The sequence below is a fragment of the Lepidochelys kempii genome, chromosome 7 (assembly GCF_965140285.1).
Source record: "Lepidochelys kempii isolate rLepKem1 chromosome 7, rLepKem1.hap1, whole genome shotgun sequence".
NCBI lineage: Eukaryota > Metazoa > Chordata > Testudines > Cheloniidae > Lepidochelys > Lepidochelys kempii.
The window spans coordinates 44,803,792-44,821,592 of record NC_136386.1 but is presented as its reverse complement, the minus strand read 5'-3'; the positions used below and the strand labels follow the sequence as shown (position 1 = coordinate 44,821,592).

At 48.2% G+C, this 17,801-nt stretch overlaps 1 protein-coding gene across 2 annotated transcripts in view; it reads left to right on the top strand.

The window, feature by feature from the left end:
• TWF2 (twinfilin actin binding protein 2) overlaps positions 1 to 17,801 on the top strand; it is a 73,791-nt gene that overhangs the window by 31,706 nt on the left and 24,284 nt on the right. Inside the window, exons 3-5 of one of the 2 annotated variants that reach the window (XM_073352468.2) lie at positions 12,892 to 13,070; positions 15,587 to 15,682; positions 17,556 to 17,660. In XM_073352468.2, the coding sequence (XP_073208569.1) occupies positions 12,892 to 13,070; positions 15,587 to 15,682; positions 17,556 to 17,660 (380 nt within the window). The remainder of the gene's footprint in view (positions 1 to 12,891; positions 13,071 to 15,586; positions 15,683 to 17,555; positions 17,661 to 17,801) is intronic. The other variant, XM_073352469.2, reaches the window with a different exon arrangement.

Sequence of the window (17,801 nt, the reverse complement as noted above, 5' to 3'; positions counted from 1 at the left end):
GGTATCAGCAAAAAGAACAAGGAGTACTTGTGGCACCTTAGAGACTAACAAATTTATTTGGGCATAAGCTTTCGTGGGCTAAACCCCCCTTCATCAGATGCATGCAGTGGGAAAATACAGTAGGAAGATTATATACATACATCTTCCTACTGTATTTTACACTGCATGCATCTGATGAAGGGGGGTTTAGCCCACGAAAGTTTATGCCCAAATAAATTTGTTAGTCTCTAAGGTGCCACAAGTACTCCTTGTTCTTTTTAATAGTACTTAGTGTTTGCCTGGAACTTCTCGTCTTCAAAAAGTGTCCAGCACCCTGTGCAGTAGGTAGGTTTAAGTTAGCCACTCACCACAGTAGCTCTCTGCACAGCAGTATTGGGTAACACTAGTAATGCCCCAAAGAGCTCTCTACTCCCTGCCTCTTAGACAATTCTATGCTTTTTTGGAAACGGGGAGTTTGAGGCAGAGAGATTGTGATTTGCCCAAGGTCTCTGTCAGATCCAGGGTTAGAGTTTGGGAGTCCCTGCGTCCTGGGCCTTTGCTTGGAACACCAGGCAGGATGGCTCCAGAGACTGTTGTGAGACTTATGACTTCTCTTTATAGTGTTCTCCTGCCACTGTTCTGAGGTCTGTCTGTCCTCCTGCAGAACAGCAGGCCAGCTCAGTATGCAGGAGACTGAAGCTGTGGACAGTCTGCCTTTTAAGGTAATTAAAAGTGAAGCAGTCTGCTAATGGCTGTTCTGTGAGCAAACCTAAAAGGGGTCAGGAAGCAAAGCACTCTCCCAAATGTAAATAGCATGCTGTGTAATGGATTAGGCTTTCAGAAAAATGCCTAGCCTGTGCAAACCTCTCCCCAGTTGAGTCATTCAGTAGTTGGGGGTGGTTGAGGAGGCATCTTTATTTATTATTTCTCACATCTCCACAGACCCTGGACTTTAAGCTTGGCACGGTTCAATTCCATCCCAGCTGTCTCTCCTGTTCTTGTTCCATCTGCCTTCTAGCTCCATTGCAGTGCTGCTTGATCAAAGTTTTATCGTTCCCCAGAGCCTGATCTGTTGGAAGTTGAAATCTTTCTGAATGTTGCACTGCTCCATTTGAACAGTCACTGGTGATGTATTTTAAGAGCTGTCCCTGCAGAAATGGTTGGCCAAAATAACAGAATCCTTGTCACTAGAGACCAGCCATAGCAAATGACAAGCCCAAGGAAGCAGGACTAGGGAAGGAAATCCGGGGATGAGCTTGTGCGTGAAGCAGTGGGGAGCATGTGAAGTTGAGAAGTGAGCGTTGCGGGATGGAAGCAAGTGGTGGTGAAGGCAGTGGGCAAAGGGAGAACCCTCCTCTCCCCCAGGGAAAACCCTGGCATGTTTTTTAAGGAAGCAAAGTTTATTTTACTTGTGTGGTCTAGAAGCACCACTTGGTACAGTCATGACCGTTAGTAGTCGTTGAATACAGAACTCCAGCGCACGCTAACAGTAGGAAAACTAGGAGGAAGCCAGGACAATAGAGGAAGTCTCGCTAGGTATGAAATGACAGGGGGTCAGTCTCCTGTTTCTTTTTAGAATAGATGCATTGACTGCAAAACTCACTCTAGCCTTGAAATCAGACAAACCTGTGACCCTGACAGAAATTCAAGCTGACTTTCAGTTCCTGCTCATGGAGGTTCCTTGGTTCTGGTGTCGATGCTGTTGTCCAGGGAGAAAAGAAACAGAATTTCCAGCCTACTTGAGATCTGGACCTGGAGGTTCTGGACAAAAACGCTAAGGGATCCAGGTTGTTTTAAGCTCTGTGTTTTTGAAGTTGATTCTTAAGGAACTCCAAGTAAATCAGCATCGCCACAGAATGAACTGGAACATGCGTGAGATCGCAGGAGATACAGCAGATGAGGCAAAGCAACTGTCAGCCACTCATGTATCCCAGCTGGAGGAATCCATTGTGCCTTATTACTTTAGCCTTTGTGGGAGCACATGTCCCCCCTCCCACTCCCCCAGTTTTTATTTTTAAATACTTTGTCTATCCCTTTACCTGCATGCCAGCCAGTAGGGCAGCAGGTCACTGCTATCCCTGCCGAATTCTGTGCCTATCCTTCCAAGGGTTAAAATGCTTAATATCAGTTTCCCCCCAATCCAAGATGCAAGTAATTGTAGCAAGAGGATGCATAATGAGGCTTTAACTCTGAACTTACGCTGAGAGAGTCAGAGGTATTGCCTAAAGCAGGGGTTGGCAACTTTTCAGAAGTGGTGTGCTGAGTCTTCATTTAGTCACTCTAATTTAAGGTTTCAAATGCCAGTAATACATTTTAACATTTTTAGAAGGTCTCTTTCTATAAGTTTATAATATACATGCAACAATAGTTTAGTTATAAAGTAAATAAGGTTTTTAAAATTAAATTAAAATGCAGAGCCCCTCGGACCGGTGGCCAGGACCCGGGCAGTGTGAGTGCTACTGAAAATCAGCACATGTGCCACAGGTTGCCTACCCGTGGCCTAAAGCTAAGTGGCTTGTTCCTCTCCATCCACAGCTACCGCAGTGCAGCTCTCTTGCCTGGGTGCAGACAGACTAGCTCATGCTCGGTGACTTGGGGGGAAGGAGTGATCAACATTTAAGCAGCCAGACTCTGTTCCTAGGGCCAGGAACGATGTGTGAGAGGAATGTGCTGTGCTGGAGTGGTGTGAGTCAGCACCCAGTGATACGTGGCAAAGCCGCTGCTGCTCAGCTGTGTAAAATGTTAACAAATGGCTGCTTCCCAGGTTAGGACACCTGCAGAGATCTCTGCTCTGCCAGGGGACATTGGTGGTTCCTCACGGTAATTGAATGATGGGTTAATTTTCTATCTCTAATTCCTCTTGCTTCATGGAACCTGCTCGCCAGAGTCCAGTGCAGGATTGCTCTCAGGCACATCATCTTGCTTATCCAGTCTAGTTTTAAATGTTACAAACCACATAAAGAGACATCTGCCTGGTTTTCCCTGTGGGGCCCCAGATTTTCATTTCAACGTGTGAAATGTTTGTTCAAGTCACATGGCTCCAGTGATAGAAAGTGGGAGTACATCCATGTAGCTAGGATGTGTTTTGGAACTCAGTTCCTCAGTGGAAACAGGCTGAGGTGTGCTGATGGGTATTGTTGGGGAAGCCTGGGGGGCAACCTGTGTGTAGACTAGAAGTGGAAAGTGCATGATAAATGTGGGCTGACTGCCAGGTAGAGCTCTTTAACTGCTTTGGTCCAAATTGCCTTTTTGTGGTAGTAACATGAGCTTTATGTTCCCTGGGAGCAAACAATGCTGTGGAGCATCACAGCGAAGGCACTGAATGTTTGGGAGTGAAAAGGCAAAAGGAACGGTGAATGTACACATGACCAGAACTGTTCTGCTTAGTCTTCACCTGCACAACTTCTCTTCCATTCACAGCACGCAGTTACTGGACAGAAAAACCCTCCGCTCTCTGAACTATGCATGTCTTGCATAAGGCAGAAGCTGGCATTAATGGCACCGGGGGGTGGTGGGGAGAGTGTACTTCGGCATCTTGTCTAAATGTTTCTTGACCCTAACAAATGTGCCGACAAGTGTCCTGGTTTTATTTTTTTTAATGCCATGGGCTTCCACTGCTTCCCTGGGGTTTACTGGCAACCCACAAGTTACTCCTGTTGTCTGAAGTTTTTCCTGACCTTCACCTGCTCCACTGCCCCAGTCCCATTTGGTTTCTTCCCTCCCAGCTATAACCCGTTGTTTACAGAGGTGAGAACAGGGTATTTCACTACTGTTTAGTATTTTGTTAATAATAGGGTTGCCAACCCTCTGGGATTGGCCTGGAGTCTCCCAGTGACTATTGAAAGCAATCTGGGAGACTTTAATAGGATATTTTAAGAAAATGACATTGTCGGGGGGGGGGGGGGAAGAAATCTCCTGGAATAACTTGAGTCAGAGTTGGCAACCCTAGTTAATACCCACCTAATGGCTTCCATTTCTCCAGGCAAGGCTCTAGTAGCGAACATTGTACTGAGGGGATGAGGTTCATCCTCTCTGTAAGAATCAGCGCAATTAATTGCCTGCCTTTGCCAAGCCACGTGCCCAGAGTGGAGCCACACAACCTTTAGCTCAATAGCAGAGCTTTTCTGTAGCTAGGGGTTGGAAAGAAGGAGATGGGGAGCTGCCAGTCTGGGAGGTGGAAGGAGCTATTTAAGTCTGAGGCCCAGTGAGTCACGAAATCATGCAGTGTCCCAGCCCTAAGAGTCAGCTCTCATTTTTTGATCTAGTTTTGTGCTTCTCTCTCTTTAGTCTGGAGTAATCTTAAGAGAAGAAGAAAGCTTTTAAAGCTGAGAAAGGAACAAAGATGATAGTATGGATTTGCATGGCAAATCATCACATTAGTTAGGGTACTAATTGAAGGAAGCATGGTAAATAGCGGAAGATAAGTGATGCATCAGACTGCAGCAGTGGTACAGACTCTTGCAGCAGCAGCAAAGACGAACTGGCACAGCAGAGACTGAAATTAGCATGAGCATTGTTAAAACATCAAAGCAGAGAGAGAGAGAGAGTTTAAAGGAAACTGAGGTTTCTGTCAACAGTCACACCTAGGGACTAATCTGATCAAATGTGCAGATGCTCCTCAAATGCATCTCTCTGGTTGCTTGCATGCAAAGTGACTTGATTTACATACCTATTTGTGACAGTTGTGCAATGCACATTGGGTAGATGGTTGCATGTGCAGAATTTAGAAAATCACACCTACCGTTGGTTAATTTTGCAAAGAAATTTAAAATGCTGCCCTAGCAGGTGATTATTTATTCTAGGCCATTTCAGGTTGATGAGTTAATCTCTCCTTTTCCTCCTAAAATAGTTCACCAGAGCAACACCTGCAGAATAAACAGTTTAATAGTAAGTGCGGTAGCTACTTGCTGATCAGTGACGTAAGGATTGATACTTTTTTTAAATACATTTCCGATGCCGATCTTGTGCATCTCAGGCCTATATGTTGTGCTAGTTTGAAGCTAAAATACACCAAAGAAAATCACTTATTGGTTTACCAGTTTTTCTGTCTGTTTCAACAGCTTGTTTAAATGCTCACTGGCAATTCCTAAAGGTGAGACAAGGATCAGGGACAGCATGACTTCTGAATAGCTGGAAGTCAGTGCCATCTTGTTTTCCCCAAAAATCCATCCAGTAGAAACAAGGATTAATAGAAACAGAGGGTGAGATATTAGGAAATGCTCAGCATCCACGTAGCTCTGCTGCCCTGGAAGTCGAGGGGAGTTTTACCATTGACTTCAATGGGAGCAAAGTTAGGCCAATGCTGAGCACTCTAGAGAATTGCACCTGAAATGTCTTCTCTTATTGACACTGGCAATCGTGTATTGGTGAGATCAGGGCTCCTACGGAAACTGACTTGTAATGCACTGTTCTCCCTGACCAGATTTTCTGTGGTTTAGTTTCCTTTCAAGCCTGGAAATGCCCATGTTTGTTTGAAAGGTGCCTTGGAGGGTGTGGAAGCCCTGGGAATGGCTCCATGTCAGCTTATTCTTCAGGATTATGTGTCTACTCCCTAAACACTTGGAGCTTCAGGCTAGTCTGTGCTACATCTGTAACCGCACCAGGGGATTCAATTCCAACACTGTTGTCCCCTGCCCAGTTACTGAATGGTGAAAGTGGCCGTGTAGATGGGACTGAGGTGTCCCTGGAATCAGAAGTCTATCATTAAGTCCCAACCACTCTACAACTTCTAATCGTGTTCCTGCCTGTTCGTGCTTGCAGAGCCAGCAGGGCCTCACTTGACTGATGGAGCTACCTGTCCAGAGAGGTGGTCTGCAAATGAAAGGGGAAAAATTGCCCCATGCAACCTATTTTTCTGGTGAGAGAAAGGCAGACAAGGCATCCTACATACTCAGTCCCCACCACAGCCCTCTGACTCTTGAGCTGCCCAGTGGGTGTCTGTCCCTTCACCTCTGTGCATCTGGAGTTTGGAGGTGCTCCCTGTAACCCAAATGGCAGGTGCCTCTTGTCTGCTGTAACCATCCTGTAGGTAAGGGCAGATGTGACAGAGGTGAAAGGACAAGGAGGGAGGGAGAAGGTTGGAACAAACAGCCAATCAGCACCTGGCAGAGAGAGTTCTGTGACTGTCCAGAGGACCTTGCTTTGGCGGCTGCTTCTCCTACTGGCTGCAGTCTCTGGCCTCACTTCAGGTTCCCTCACTACCCAGACTGGCTGCATTCCTGAAAATCATGGGCCTGACTCCCATAGATTTCAGTGGGCCCTGGATCAGGCTCTGTGACGGGATGGTCTTTAGCCTGAGACACATACAGCACACTGGCTAGCACTGGTGATCTTCTGTGTCTGATCTATTCTCATGTGCCCAGGTAGTTTTCTTGGTTGCTGTTACAGGGTGTGAGTGCTGTCAGTACTTGTGCTTGTCTTCTTTGCCTGAGGCTGTGGCCGGCTGCTGTTGGAAGAGAGCCCTTCATCTCATGGTGACCAAGGGATGGCCTGATCCCTTCCTCTTCAGCATTTTCAATCTCTGCATTCTCCTTCTGAGTTAATGCAAAATTTTTCAGAATATTTGGCATCTCCTCCTGGAGCCAGCAGAAGTAGTCAAAGGGACACTGTTCAATTGAAAAACCACCTTCCCAGCTGAAAGTTCTGTACCCAAGACCGCTATAACAGAAGGGGATTCTTTAGGCTTGTGTGTTTGCCAGTCCTTTTGTGTATCGTTCATTTCGCTGGTGATGCTTACTTGCACACTCTCTCCTGCGCTAGTGTCATGACCTTGCTCTTTTGCGCTGCTCCTTGGAAATTCACAGGCATGCTGGGCCCCCGTCGCTATAAAATTCACATCAACAATTGCTGCAGAGCTGAAATGGAGGAGGTTGAGAGTATATTGACCTGCTTTTCAGTCCCTTCCAAAGGAGCAGAAAGCCCCTTAGGACATCTAAAAATGGAACTTGAAACAATATTTAAAATTTTAGCACCTAAATGGGCCAAATCTGAATTTTTATTTTTTAATGGACTAACTTCCATTGATTTGAATTTGGCAGTGGCTCTCTGTCCTGTGCTTGCTTATGGTTTCTGTTCCCTGCTGTATCTTCCTGGTTGCCTGACTTGGCATCCAGAATTGTTCTCCCCTTTGTTAGGATCTGTATTGGTGTAACCAGTAAAATCCATCCACTCCTGACAGAGTGATGGGGTGCACTTGCAGGTTTTATTTAATTTGACTCTAAAATAGACAACACAATTATGAAGCAAACTCTCTCAAATGGAGAAAAACTGTAAAACTTAAAGGGTAGGACCTTCTTCAACTCCAAACACTCCCTTCTTCTTCACCCAGTCCCCAGTCATCAGCACCTCACCTTTAAGGGTGATACAGGTGAGTCTGGCAGCATGTTCTGATGCTTCCCTGATCCAGGTTCTAGCAGAGCAAGGTAAAGGAAACAAATTCCAAAGCCAGGACCCCTCTCTGAGAACCTCCTGCTACTGGACCCCTCCCCCCTCCACTCCCCTCATTTATGCAAGTAAAGGGGAGCTGTGTTAACACAAGAACCTGGTTACCTGAGGATAGAAACAGTTGCTCCAATAGATAAGTCTGCATCTGAAACGTGATCCCTCTATCTAGTACTGTTGATAGCTGTCTACTTTGTAGCTGTAGGGAAAAATGTACTTTACAGACTTAAGGGGTGAGTGTGTGTGTGTGAGAGAAGGTAGGTCACGTCCGGTGACCCTGGGTGTTTTAGCTGCACAGAGCGCGAAGGGATCGATTGGGAGGAAGGAACCAAACAGCCTGGGGGCAGGACGAAGTGGGAACTGCGCGTGTCTGTCACTAGGACGAAGGGTGTTGACACCCAGGAGGGGTGTTGAGGTAGCAGAATGAAGTTAAGTGAAGGTTGAATATCAGAGAGGATATAATGGGGGAGCTCTGCTGGACTGAGGAATAGTCTCCTGGAGGAGATGATGGGACTGGACATTGAGTCATTCACCATGAGGCTGGACAAAGCACTTAATGGTACGTTGCTGTGGTGAACAATCCTGCGTCGACAGAAGGGAGTGGGTGAATGGATAGGTGTCCTAATAGTTCTCCCCAGTCTGACTTCTTTATTGCTGTCTTGCAGTGTAGTGCCTTTCCCCGAGGAAGTGTTCAGCTCTCCTGAGATCTCCCCACTGATCTGCCAGCTGGGAACAAACAGGTTGAGTTGCGATGACTGCAACTGCAGCGAAATAGATTGTGTGTGTGTGTGTGTGTGAGATTGATTCAGCTGTGGTGGAGAGCGGTTAGAGGATGTCCTGGTACCAGAGACGTGGATGATGAGGGTAAAGACTGAAGAACACGCATGCCTGCCCCCTGCAAGCAAAGGAAATCTGTGGGAATCTGCCACCTGACCTTACAGATCACATGAACCCTGCTGGAAAAGTCCAGCAGAGCTGATTGCAAACCTGAAAGCTTCCTTTTCCTGATTGGAAGCAAGAGAAAACTATACTGTGAGCACTTTTGTTTTGAATCAAGTGATGTATTGGAGATGGGCTGACGGTCAGTGGAAGTGGGCCAAGCTGCAGGGGTAATTGTCCACTTAATGAAAAGGAGGACTTGTGGTACCTTAGACTAACCAATTTATTTGAGCATAAGCTTTCGTGAGCTACAGCTCACTTCTGACCGATGAAGTGAGCTGTAGCTCACGAAAGCTTATGCTCAAATAAATTGGTTAGTCTCTAAGGTGCCACAAGTCCTCCTTTTCTTTTTGCGGATACAGACTAACACGGCTGCTACTCTGAAACCTGCCCACTTAATAGTCTCTCCCTCACCTGCACGCACATGCATTATCAGTGCTGTGGCATGGTGCCACTTGTAACTTACTGAGAGTCCAGGACTGCTAAACTCATAGGCAAAGGGGTACGTAGTTGCACAACTGCAGTTTTGCAGTTTGTGTGCAGAAATTATTCACATGTGTATAAATGGCTCTGGAAATCTGGACCTAGTTTTTCTGAGGTGCGTGGTAGAAACGGAATACATTTTTGGTGGATTTGAATTCCTGTGATTTCAGGAGCAAAACCATAATTGCTAGGTCCCTTGGAGTGTCAAGTGCAGTGGATGTGTGGGATAGGGTTATATGCCGGAGGATGCAGCTGTGATGAGGGTAGGTGGAAATTAGGGCTGTATGAAACCTCTATTTATCCTCCGACCCAGTCCTGCTGAGTTTGACATTGCCCATGTGGGGGCTGGGTGTTTGTACAGTGGTGCAGGGAGTGTGCGGGGGGGGGGGAAGCGCAATCCCTACACAAACAGACTTTAACCATTGCTTTAGATAGGGCATCTTCAAAAGTTGTGGGAGCCTGGGGGCTCCTGCTCATCCTCCTGGACTGGGTGGCCCCTTCTGTGGGTTTGTTCTTCAATCCAACAGGCTCATCCACATGCCACCTGGTGTAGGCCACTGCCTCCCAAACCCCTACATGGAGAGGCACCCCACAATTGCTCAAGCAATAGCTCAGGAGCACACTCAGGTCCCCTGGCAGCAATGCACCAGAATCCCTAGAGGGTGTCCCATCAGTTCTGAAACCAGGGATGAGGAGGCACTTCTGGGTGGACCCAGAGCGTGTTCCCCTCACCAGCTACCCTTGTGTGCAGGAGGTGCACTCCTCCTCCTTCTTCCTCAGTGGCTTCCTGAAGATCCTCCTGGGGAATCCCAAAACACAGGGGAGATGCCTGTGGCCATGTGTTTTCCCACCCCACGGGATATCAATGGTGGTTGTTTGGGAAAGGTAGCGCCGTAAGAATATTAGGGGCAGAGCAGGTAGGCTGCTCTTCCTGGAGCTCTGTGTTCATCCAGCTTCCTAATAACCCTGCAGAGGCTGCTTTGCTTTCAGCTTCTGGGAAACCTAAGTCTCCAGGGTTATCACAGCACGAGTGGGAACCTTACAAACCCCTGTCACGTCACTAAGCCCTGGGTGAAGGAGCAGTGGAAATCCTCTGCTGGCTCGAGATTCCCATTGAAACCAATGGGAACTATCCTGGGATGTGGCAAGAAGCCAGAAAAGACAGACAGACAAACTGTTTGTGGCCTCTCTTGGAAGGCTGGATGTGAGAAGTACAAATTGCAGGCTCTGTGCTCCCGTTTGCACGCTGGCTCACCACCCGTTGGTACCCTGCACTTAGCGGACTGTGTTTAGCCACGAGCATGTCGTTTGTTTTGGAACACAAGGCTCCTCGACATGTGAGTCTGATGGGGTGGGTTGGGTCTAGGGACTGGACGAATGCAGCTTTCCAGGCAAGACTCCTCTGCCCCTTGGGGCCACTGTGGCCCTGAGAAGACAGTTTCTGCTTTCTTTGCACACACTGTATTGTTACACACTGACAGCGTCACCTCTCTCCAGGGATGGCTGCAGGGCTCAGGAATGCTCTCTAGCTGCATGTGAGCTCTTTCCCGAAGGGCTCTGGCTGGGGCTGTTTGCTGAAGACCTGCTGCTTTGGAAGGCCCTAGTGGGGTCTGACTTGGAGGTACTACATGAAAGGTGATCTGTGGGTCCCACCCTGCCTTTCTCCACAGCACCTCTCCTCAATCCGTGCCTTGCTCATATGAAGATGTCGTCATGCTCTGAGCACGGGGGACAGTGTGTTCCTGCACACCCCAACCCTTCCTTTACACAAATTCCCCAGACTCCACTACCTGCCCCCAGCATGGCCCCCTGCTCACCCTCCTTGCAACACGGCAGAAGGGTGTTTGACTGGGGAAGGGAAACCCCAGTTCTATGAGCTAGCATCTCGTTGGCTCTTACTCCTGAATGGTGCCTTGCCCTGCTCCTCCTCCCCTGCATGCTCAGTACTTTCCTTTCCAGGCATGTTCGACACCTTTTGCGTGGCTTGGCATCAGCCTTGACAAGCTCGGCAGGAAGAGGAGGCGCAGGGTATTGCCCTGCGTGGCACCATAGTGCCATCAAAATGGTGTCAGCGAGATGTGCCCATAACTTCCCTTCTCCCTAGATGGTAGAATGCGTGCTTGGACCAAACCACAGCAGCAGGCTACGGGCAGGAAGCGGCTGATGTTGGCAGTCATATTTCAGTGGTGGTTTCTCTCCCCTTTTTGCATCACAGGGGAAACTGAGGTTTCCGGAAACGGCCCCAAACGCTTTGCTGCCTTCCCCTGTCACTGCTGTAGTTCAGCTGAAAGCCTAGGGACCAGACCAGTGACCACTGGGGAGGGGTGGGGAACCTTAGCCTGACCAGGAGCGGGGATAGCGGGCAGGGAGGGTTCCGGGTGGCTGTGGGGAGAGGGAAGCTATCCACATGCATTTGATCAAAGTCTGCAGAGCTGGGGAATGCTGGTAGCAGCGCTGGTAGCATCTCCTGTGAGAGCCTCACTCACCAGGTCTGCCAGGGAGGCTGTATGGGTATGAGGAGTGGCTGGAAGACAGGAGATTCCAGGGGAGCTCAGCTGAGCAGGGGATTCCAGCCAGCTTTTGGGACTCCTGGAAATCAACTGCTCTGCAGTGTGGAGAAGCAGCTGGTGGGATTGCTGACAGATCAGTTCCTCGCTGCAGGCAGTGGCTGAGTGACTCCTGTAGCTGTGAAGAGTTAAGTTGTGTTGGTTTGTGCTGGCCACACACCCACAGTGGCTATAGTGGGGCTGTGGTGTCCTAGCCTCTCCACCCTCCCTGAGTAGCTGGCACCTGCCCGTGTGCCCACTCCTCAGCCCTGGTGGTTGCAGCTTCTCCCACTTGTCTTCCTCCCCGTAACTCCTGCTTTAATGTGCACTCATTGAGAGACTGGGTGAGGCTGTATCTCGCTGTGGGGAAGGTCTCTGGGAGGAGGCAGCCACCCAGCACATTTCAGCACAGCAGACTCCATTGAATGCAGAAAGCAATGCGGAGCAGTTGCCATTTGGATTAATTAAAACCTGAGCATGTTGGTGCCTCTTCTAATACAACAGGTAACTTCATCCAGCTGTTTAGAGCTGCAACTCCTGAGCCCTGCTCTCCTGATATGGGAGAAGCTTCATATTCCAGTGTTAATTTTGTGTTCAGAAATCATGGTATGGGGTAGACCAAGCCCCTTTGCAATCCCATGTAACCTTTCTCCTTCCCTTTACCTCCTACTGGCTGGGACTTTTGAAACATCTGCACATGTTTATGGGGGTGATATTGTGCACTCCGCTCCCCGAGAGGCTCTGAGAGTGCGCGGTCAGCCCACACATTAATGCACGTAAGGGAATAGCATCTGGATTGCTTTGCACAAGCTCTCTCAGATAGAGCAGAGAATAGGGCTGCAGCATCTGAGCTCTCAGGAGTGCAAGGCATTAGAGCAGGGGTCTCAAACTCAAATGACCACAAGGGCCACATGAGGACTAGTGCATTGGCCCAAGGGCCGCATCACTGACAACACCCCCTACTCGCTGCCCCCCCCCAGCCCGACCCTCACTCCACCCCTTCCATCAGGCCCTGCCCCGCCTCTTCCAACCCCTTCCCCTAAGTCCCCCCCCCCGCCCCCGGGGGTGCAGGAGGGGTTCTGGGTGTGGGCTCCGGGGTGGCAGTGGTGTGCACCGGGGCCAGGGCAGGCTCCCTGCCTGCCTGCCCTGCGCCGCTCTGCTCTGGGAAGCGGCCAGAACCATGTCCCTGCAGCCCGGGGAGGGGGGGGCAGTGAGGGCACAGGGCTTTGTGCGCTGCCTTGCCGCTCCTCCAGGTACCCCGGCCACAGGGACGTTGTGCTGGAGCGGGAGTGGCGCAGGGCCATGGGGGGAGATCCGGCCTGCAGGCTGTAGTTTGCCCACCCCTGGCTTGGAGGTAGGCCGGGGGTGGGCTGCTTGGTGGGCTGCAGGAAATAGCTCTGTGGGCCACATGTTTGAGACCCCTGCATTGGAGCAATGAGTCATGCAGCCCTGTGGCCTGTGCTAACTTTTGCTTTGTAATTCATAGTTCTTCTCTTCCTTTCAGAGCAGCTAGTGCTGGGAGCCTACAAAGAATTGTCTCGCCATTGGGATAAAGACTATGACTCCTTTGTGCTGCCGCTGCTGGATGAACAACAGCCATGTTATATCCTCTACCGGCTGGACACCCAGAACGCACAGGGCTTTGAGTGGCTCTTCATCTCCTGGTCCCCTGACAATTCCCCCGTAAGCCTTTGGTCTCTCTAAATTCCTCTTTGCAGAGTTGTAATTTTCCTGGCACTTGCAGGAATGTTTGTGTATCTGTATTTAAGGGCTGATTATTGGAATTATTCAAAGGTTAGTGTATCACTTTCTGAAGACTCACTTAGCAGAGCTTATCATCTAACTTCCGTGTAGTGCTGGTTAGCCAGATGGATCCTAACATGCTTTGCAAATGCTCTGTTCTGTAGCATGCTTGTGTAATGCCGTGTGCAATCAGTTCTCCTCTGGGGGAAAGCTTGGCGACCGTTTAACAGACTCCCATAAACTACATGACAGATGCAGGTAAGGAGTGAATCCAGCCTGTAGGGAGAATTTAGGGAGTGGAATGTAATTATCCGTGAGGAAACTTGGCCAAGATTTAACACTCCTACTCTGGCAAAAAGTGCCACCGTGAGTGGTCAAGACCTGGGTTTTAGGTCTCATTTGTAAGCTGTTCCTGTCAGCAGTGTCCCCTTCCAGTTTGCCCAGGGGTTGATCCAGGACTGACTCTAGGGAAGAGAGCTATCTACAGAATCCTCTGGCCACCCAAGTCACGACTCAGCCCAACCCTGCTTTACTTGAGATCTGACATGTAACCGCATGCAGGCAGGGTTGACTCAGACTTCAAGGCCAGCAGGGACAATCATGAATTCATCTAGTCTGACCTCCTTCACGTTGCAGGGCCCAGAACCTAACCCATCCCCTCCTGTAACAGACCCCTACCCTCTGGCTGAGCTACTGAAGCCCTCAAATAATGATTTAAAGACTTCAAATTACAGATAATCCACCATTTACACTAGTTTAAACCTGCAAGTGACCCATGATCCACGCTGCAGAGGAAGGTGAGAAACCCACAGGATCTCTGCCAATCTGACCTGGGGGAAAATTCCTTCCTGACCCTAAATATGACAATCAGTTAGACCCTGAGCATGTGGGTCAGACTCCTTCTCCTGTACACTGTCTCCAATTATCAGCCTGTATTACTCTAACAACACACATCAAACACCACAAGAAAAAAACCTTAATTCTAGAGCCACAGTGACTCCTGGTGGCCAGTCAGGATATTAATGTTTGTACCTGATCCCGTTGCACCTAACTTTTTTTTTTTTTTTTGAAGCCCCAATCTCCCCATAAGAGAAGTGTTCTCATTCCCACTTTTCAGAGGAGGGAAAGTGACAGCTGGTGACTTAACCCAAGCTCAGCTCAAGTCAACAGTAGAGGATTAGAATGAAATAAGATTGCTCTGGGAGGCAGCGTGGTCTAGGGGATAGAGCACTTGGACGGTACCCGAGAGATATGGGATCTATCCCAGCTCTCCTGGCTGAACTTGGGCAAGTCACTTCGTCGCTCTGGGCCTCTGCTTCCCCATCAGTAAAATGGGGATAATGATGCTGACCTCCTTTTGTAAAGTGCTCTGATATCTACTGATGAAAAGAACAATCTAGAGGTTACGTGGTATTATTAAAGCTGTCACTGCTGTTGCCTGTGCTGGCTTGGCTCAGTTAATCAGACACTTTCCGCCAGACCTAAATTCATTACAGAACCCTTCTCCCCCAGGAGTGCCAGGATCCTCCTTCTGTTATCGCCACTGGCTGTTGAGTCAGGTTGTGCTTTGTGGTAAGGTGATTACTGGCTGCATTTAAGCCATTCTGGACTGTCCTGCTATCCAAAAATTCTTCTGCAATGGGGGCTACTGACTAACAGCAGGTTTTTGTGGTGGTGAGTTGGGGAGGGAAAGTCTGGTAAAGCAGTCTTATGTGGGATGGACAGTAATAGCTTATGGACAGAAGCAATCAAGAAGTTGGTTGTGATGGTGTGTGGGCGCATGGGGAGAAAGGCAATTTGCTTCTGGCTCTAGGTGGAAGACCAGAGGCAACCAAAATAGCCAGGAGAAATTATTCTCTGGAGTTAGACTTGGTAAGATTAGAAACCATGAGCTTTAATTAAAGCCACAGCTTTCTCCTGCTGCTTTAAAGTGGAATTTTAAACAGTGAGATCAATCAAATAAAGGATCCAGTTTAGAGGAGGACTGAAATCCAAACTGCAAGCTGCAATTTTGGAGCAAGTATTAGAAATGGCCTGTGTTTAGAGATTAGCCCTTTAAAGGTAGGGGAAACGCTTGTATGGCTTGTCATGCCAGTAAAGTTACTGAATTGGGTTGACTAGAATCTCGATGACATCTTGTCGGTCTCAGCTGTCATTACTAATTCTATAGCTGTGTGAAAATGAAACTGATAGGACAGTCTGAATATATCTTAGGACAGTGAATGTGACTGCATCGCCAGGATGGTGCAGTTAATAACAAATGCGGGTGGATTCCTGTTAATGAGAGGAGTTCTGTCTTCTCCGATGCCTTGTAGTATCACCAACAGTAGAAGTCTAGCACTGCAGCATCTGCAGAACTGATGCCCTTGAATTAGCAGAGAGCAGGAGCCCAGGCTCCGGTCCTGTTAACCTTTCTACCTCACTGAATAGATCTTGCTCCCTCTCTACTTGTCCAGGTTAGGCTGAAGATGCTGTATGCAGCGACCCGAGCAACAGTGAAAAAAGAATTTGGAGGAGGACACATAAAGGATGAGCTGTTTGGAACAGTTAAGGTATGGACAGCAAGCCCACAGCACCTTCTGGTTAACATCTGAGGGTCTGGCCACACCGCTGGAGCACTGTGGGGCGGACCTTTGCTGCAGCAATAAGGAGAGGTTTTGTCAATCCGCTCCCTTGAGGGGTGGTAGCTAGGTTGATGGCCTAGCTGGGTCTATACCTGGGACTTAGGTTGGTTTAACTGTGTCTCTTGGGTGTGAATTTTTCACACCTCTTAACAACTGTAGCTAGGTTGACCTTAGTTTTAGGTGTAGATCAGGCTTGATGCAATAACCAGTGCCAAAACTGCTTGGGATACCACACCTGGGGGTTAAAATATTCCTGGATCACTGCTAGGTTTTTCCCTCCTTTGTTACTGCTCTCTCTTTGTTTCTTTAGAGTCTCTTCATTCTTTTAAGGTTAAAGAGAGTGCCTGCAGGCGCTCTGTTCTTGAAGTGTCTGTGCACAAATGAGATTGACTGAGATCTTTGACCTTGACTGTTCAGCTCAGCAGCAGGTGCTGAGATTTGTGTGGGTCACTACCTTGGCAGCTGGGGAACAGGCTGCTTCCAGTCTGCTCACTCCGGGAGAGCTGGTTCCTTTAACCCCTTCACTGCCTTCAGGCTGCATCTTCATCCATTTAGGGTTATCCTGGCAATGTCCTTAGTCCTCCTTCTTTTTGAATGAAGAAATCATTTTATAAAATGATTAATCATATTGTCCCTTGGCACTAAGCAGGAGAGAAGGTTTCTTTTCTGCTAATCTAGTGAAACACCAAAGAAAACCTATTCTTACATTTATAGAAGAGATTGTGGGGTGGGAGGAGGAATGCACATGGTATTTTATAAAGTTGCTGTTTTAAATAAAAACTGCCACAAGGTGGCAGCTTGTCTCAATAAATGAAACCAGGTTGCTATAGTAAAACTTGTTTGCTAACTGCAGCCACCTGCGCTAATAGCTGCCACCCATATTGGTGCAACACAGCCCACATTTTTCTGACTTTCAGAGCATGCTCCAATGTAGGCTTATTTTTCAAGGCTTTTTTCCCCAAAGGGACGTGATGGGGGATGGGGCTCACTTTTTTGTGAGCTGGGAGTTTCTGAAATTGCTGGCATGATCCAGCCTGAATTCTGTGGGTCAGCTGTTTATGTGCCTAGAGCTTGGGATAAGTACCTGTTACAGATGGAAATAATCTAATATCTCCAGCTGCCACAGATTTGCTCAGGTCATAAACTGTGTTGCAATCGGGCAACTAGAAGGAGAAACCACTTCCAGATGGGGGATTATTTGAAATGTGGAGAAAGTTAGTTAAGATTTTGTTTAACTTCTAAAAAGACTTAGGGCTTGTCTGTGCTTGTAAACTTCAGTGAAGTAGCTATTCAGGAATAATTATTAATCATCATATTATTAATTATTCCAGAGTAACTGTTTTGGTAAGATTTCCTAGTGTAGACAAACCCTTACAACTGGTGTAGACTGTAAGTTCTCCTGAGTTGGGATCAAATCTACATCTTCATATAGGTCATAGTGCCACAATGGATGTGTGACCTACTCTACACAGTGTGTTACCTGCTATATAGAGCTAATCGTAATCTGTGATTTTTTTGTTACTGTATGAAGTAGCCCCCTGTTATAGTGGCCAAAAATGTGGAGCCCCTATATTGCCTGTTTACAGGCTGTGCTGTGCTTCCTTGAGAAACCTTGGGAACGATGTGAGTTCACACTGTACTGGATTGTGTGGTCAGAGTCTAAAGCAGCGGCAGGTAGCACTTCCAGGAGAGCGTTCTCTTCCATCTCTCATGCATTGGTGGGCATTGTGGTCCGGGGAGGGAGCAATCTTCATTCTGTATGCTAATGACATTTACTCTCTCTACTGTCTGTTGGCTGCAGGAAGACCTCTCACTAAGTGGCTACCAGAAGCATGTGTCGTCTTGCTCTGCCCCAGCCCCGCTGACTGCAGCTGAACAGGAGCTCCAGCAAATCCGCATTAATGAGGTGAGAGGCTGGGCTTAAGAGACTGGGAAAGGATTTGAATTGGCAATGGGTGCAAAACAGTTTAATGCTGGGAGCTGTTGCTTCCAGACAGCGAGATGCATTAAGCTGTGAAATAGCCTCTCCAGGGAAAGGCTGGCTGAC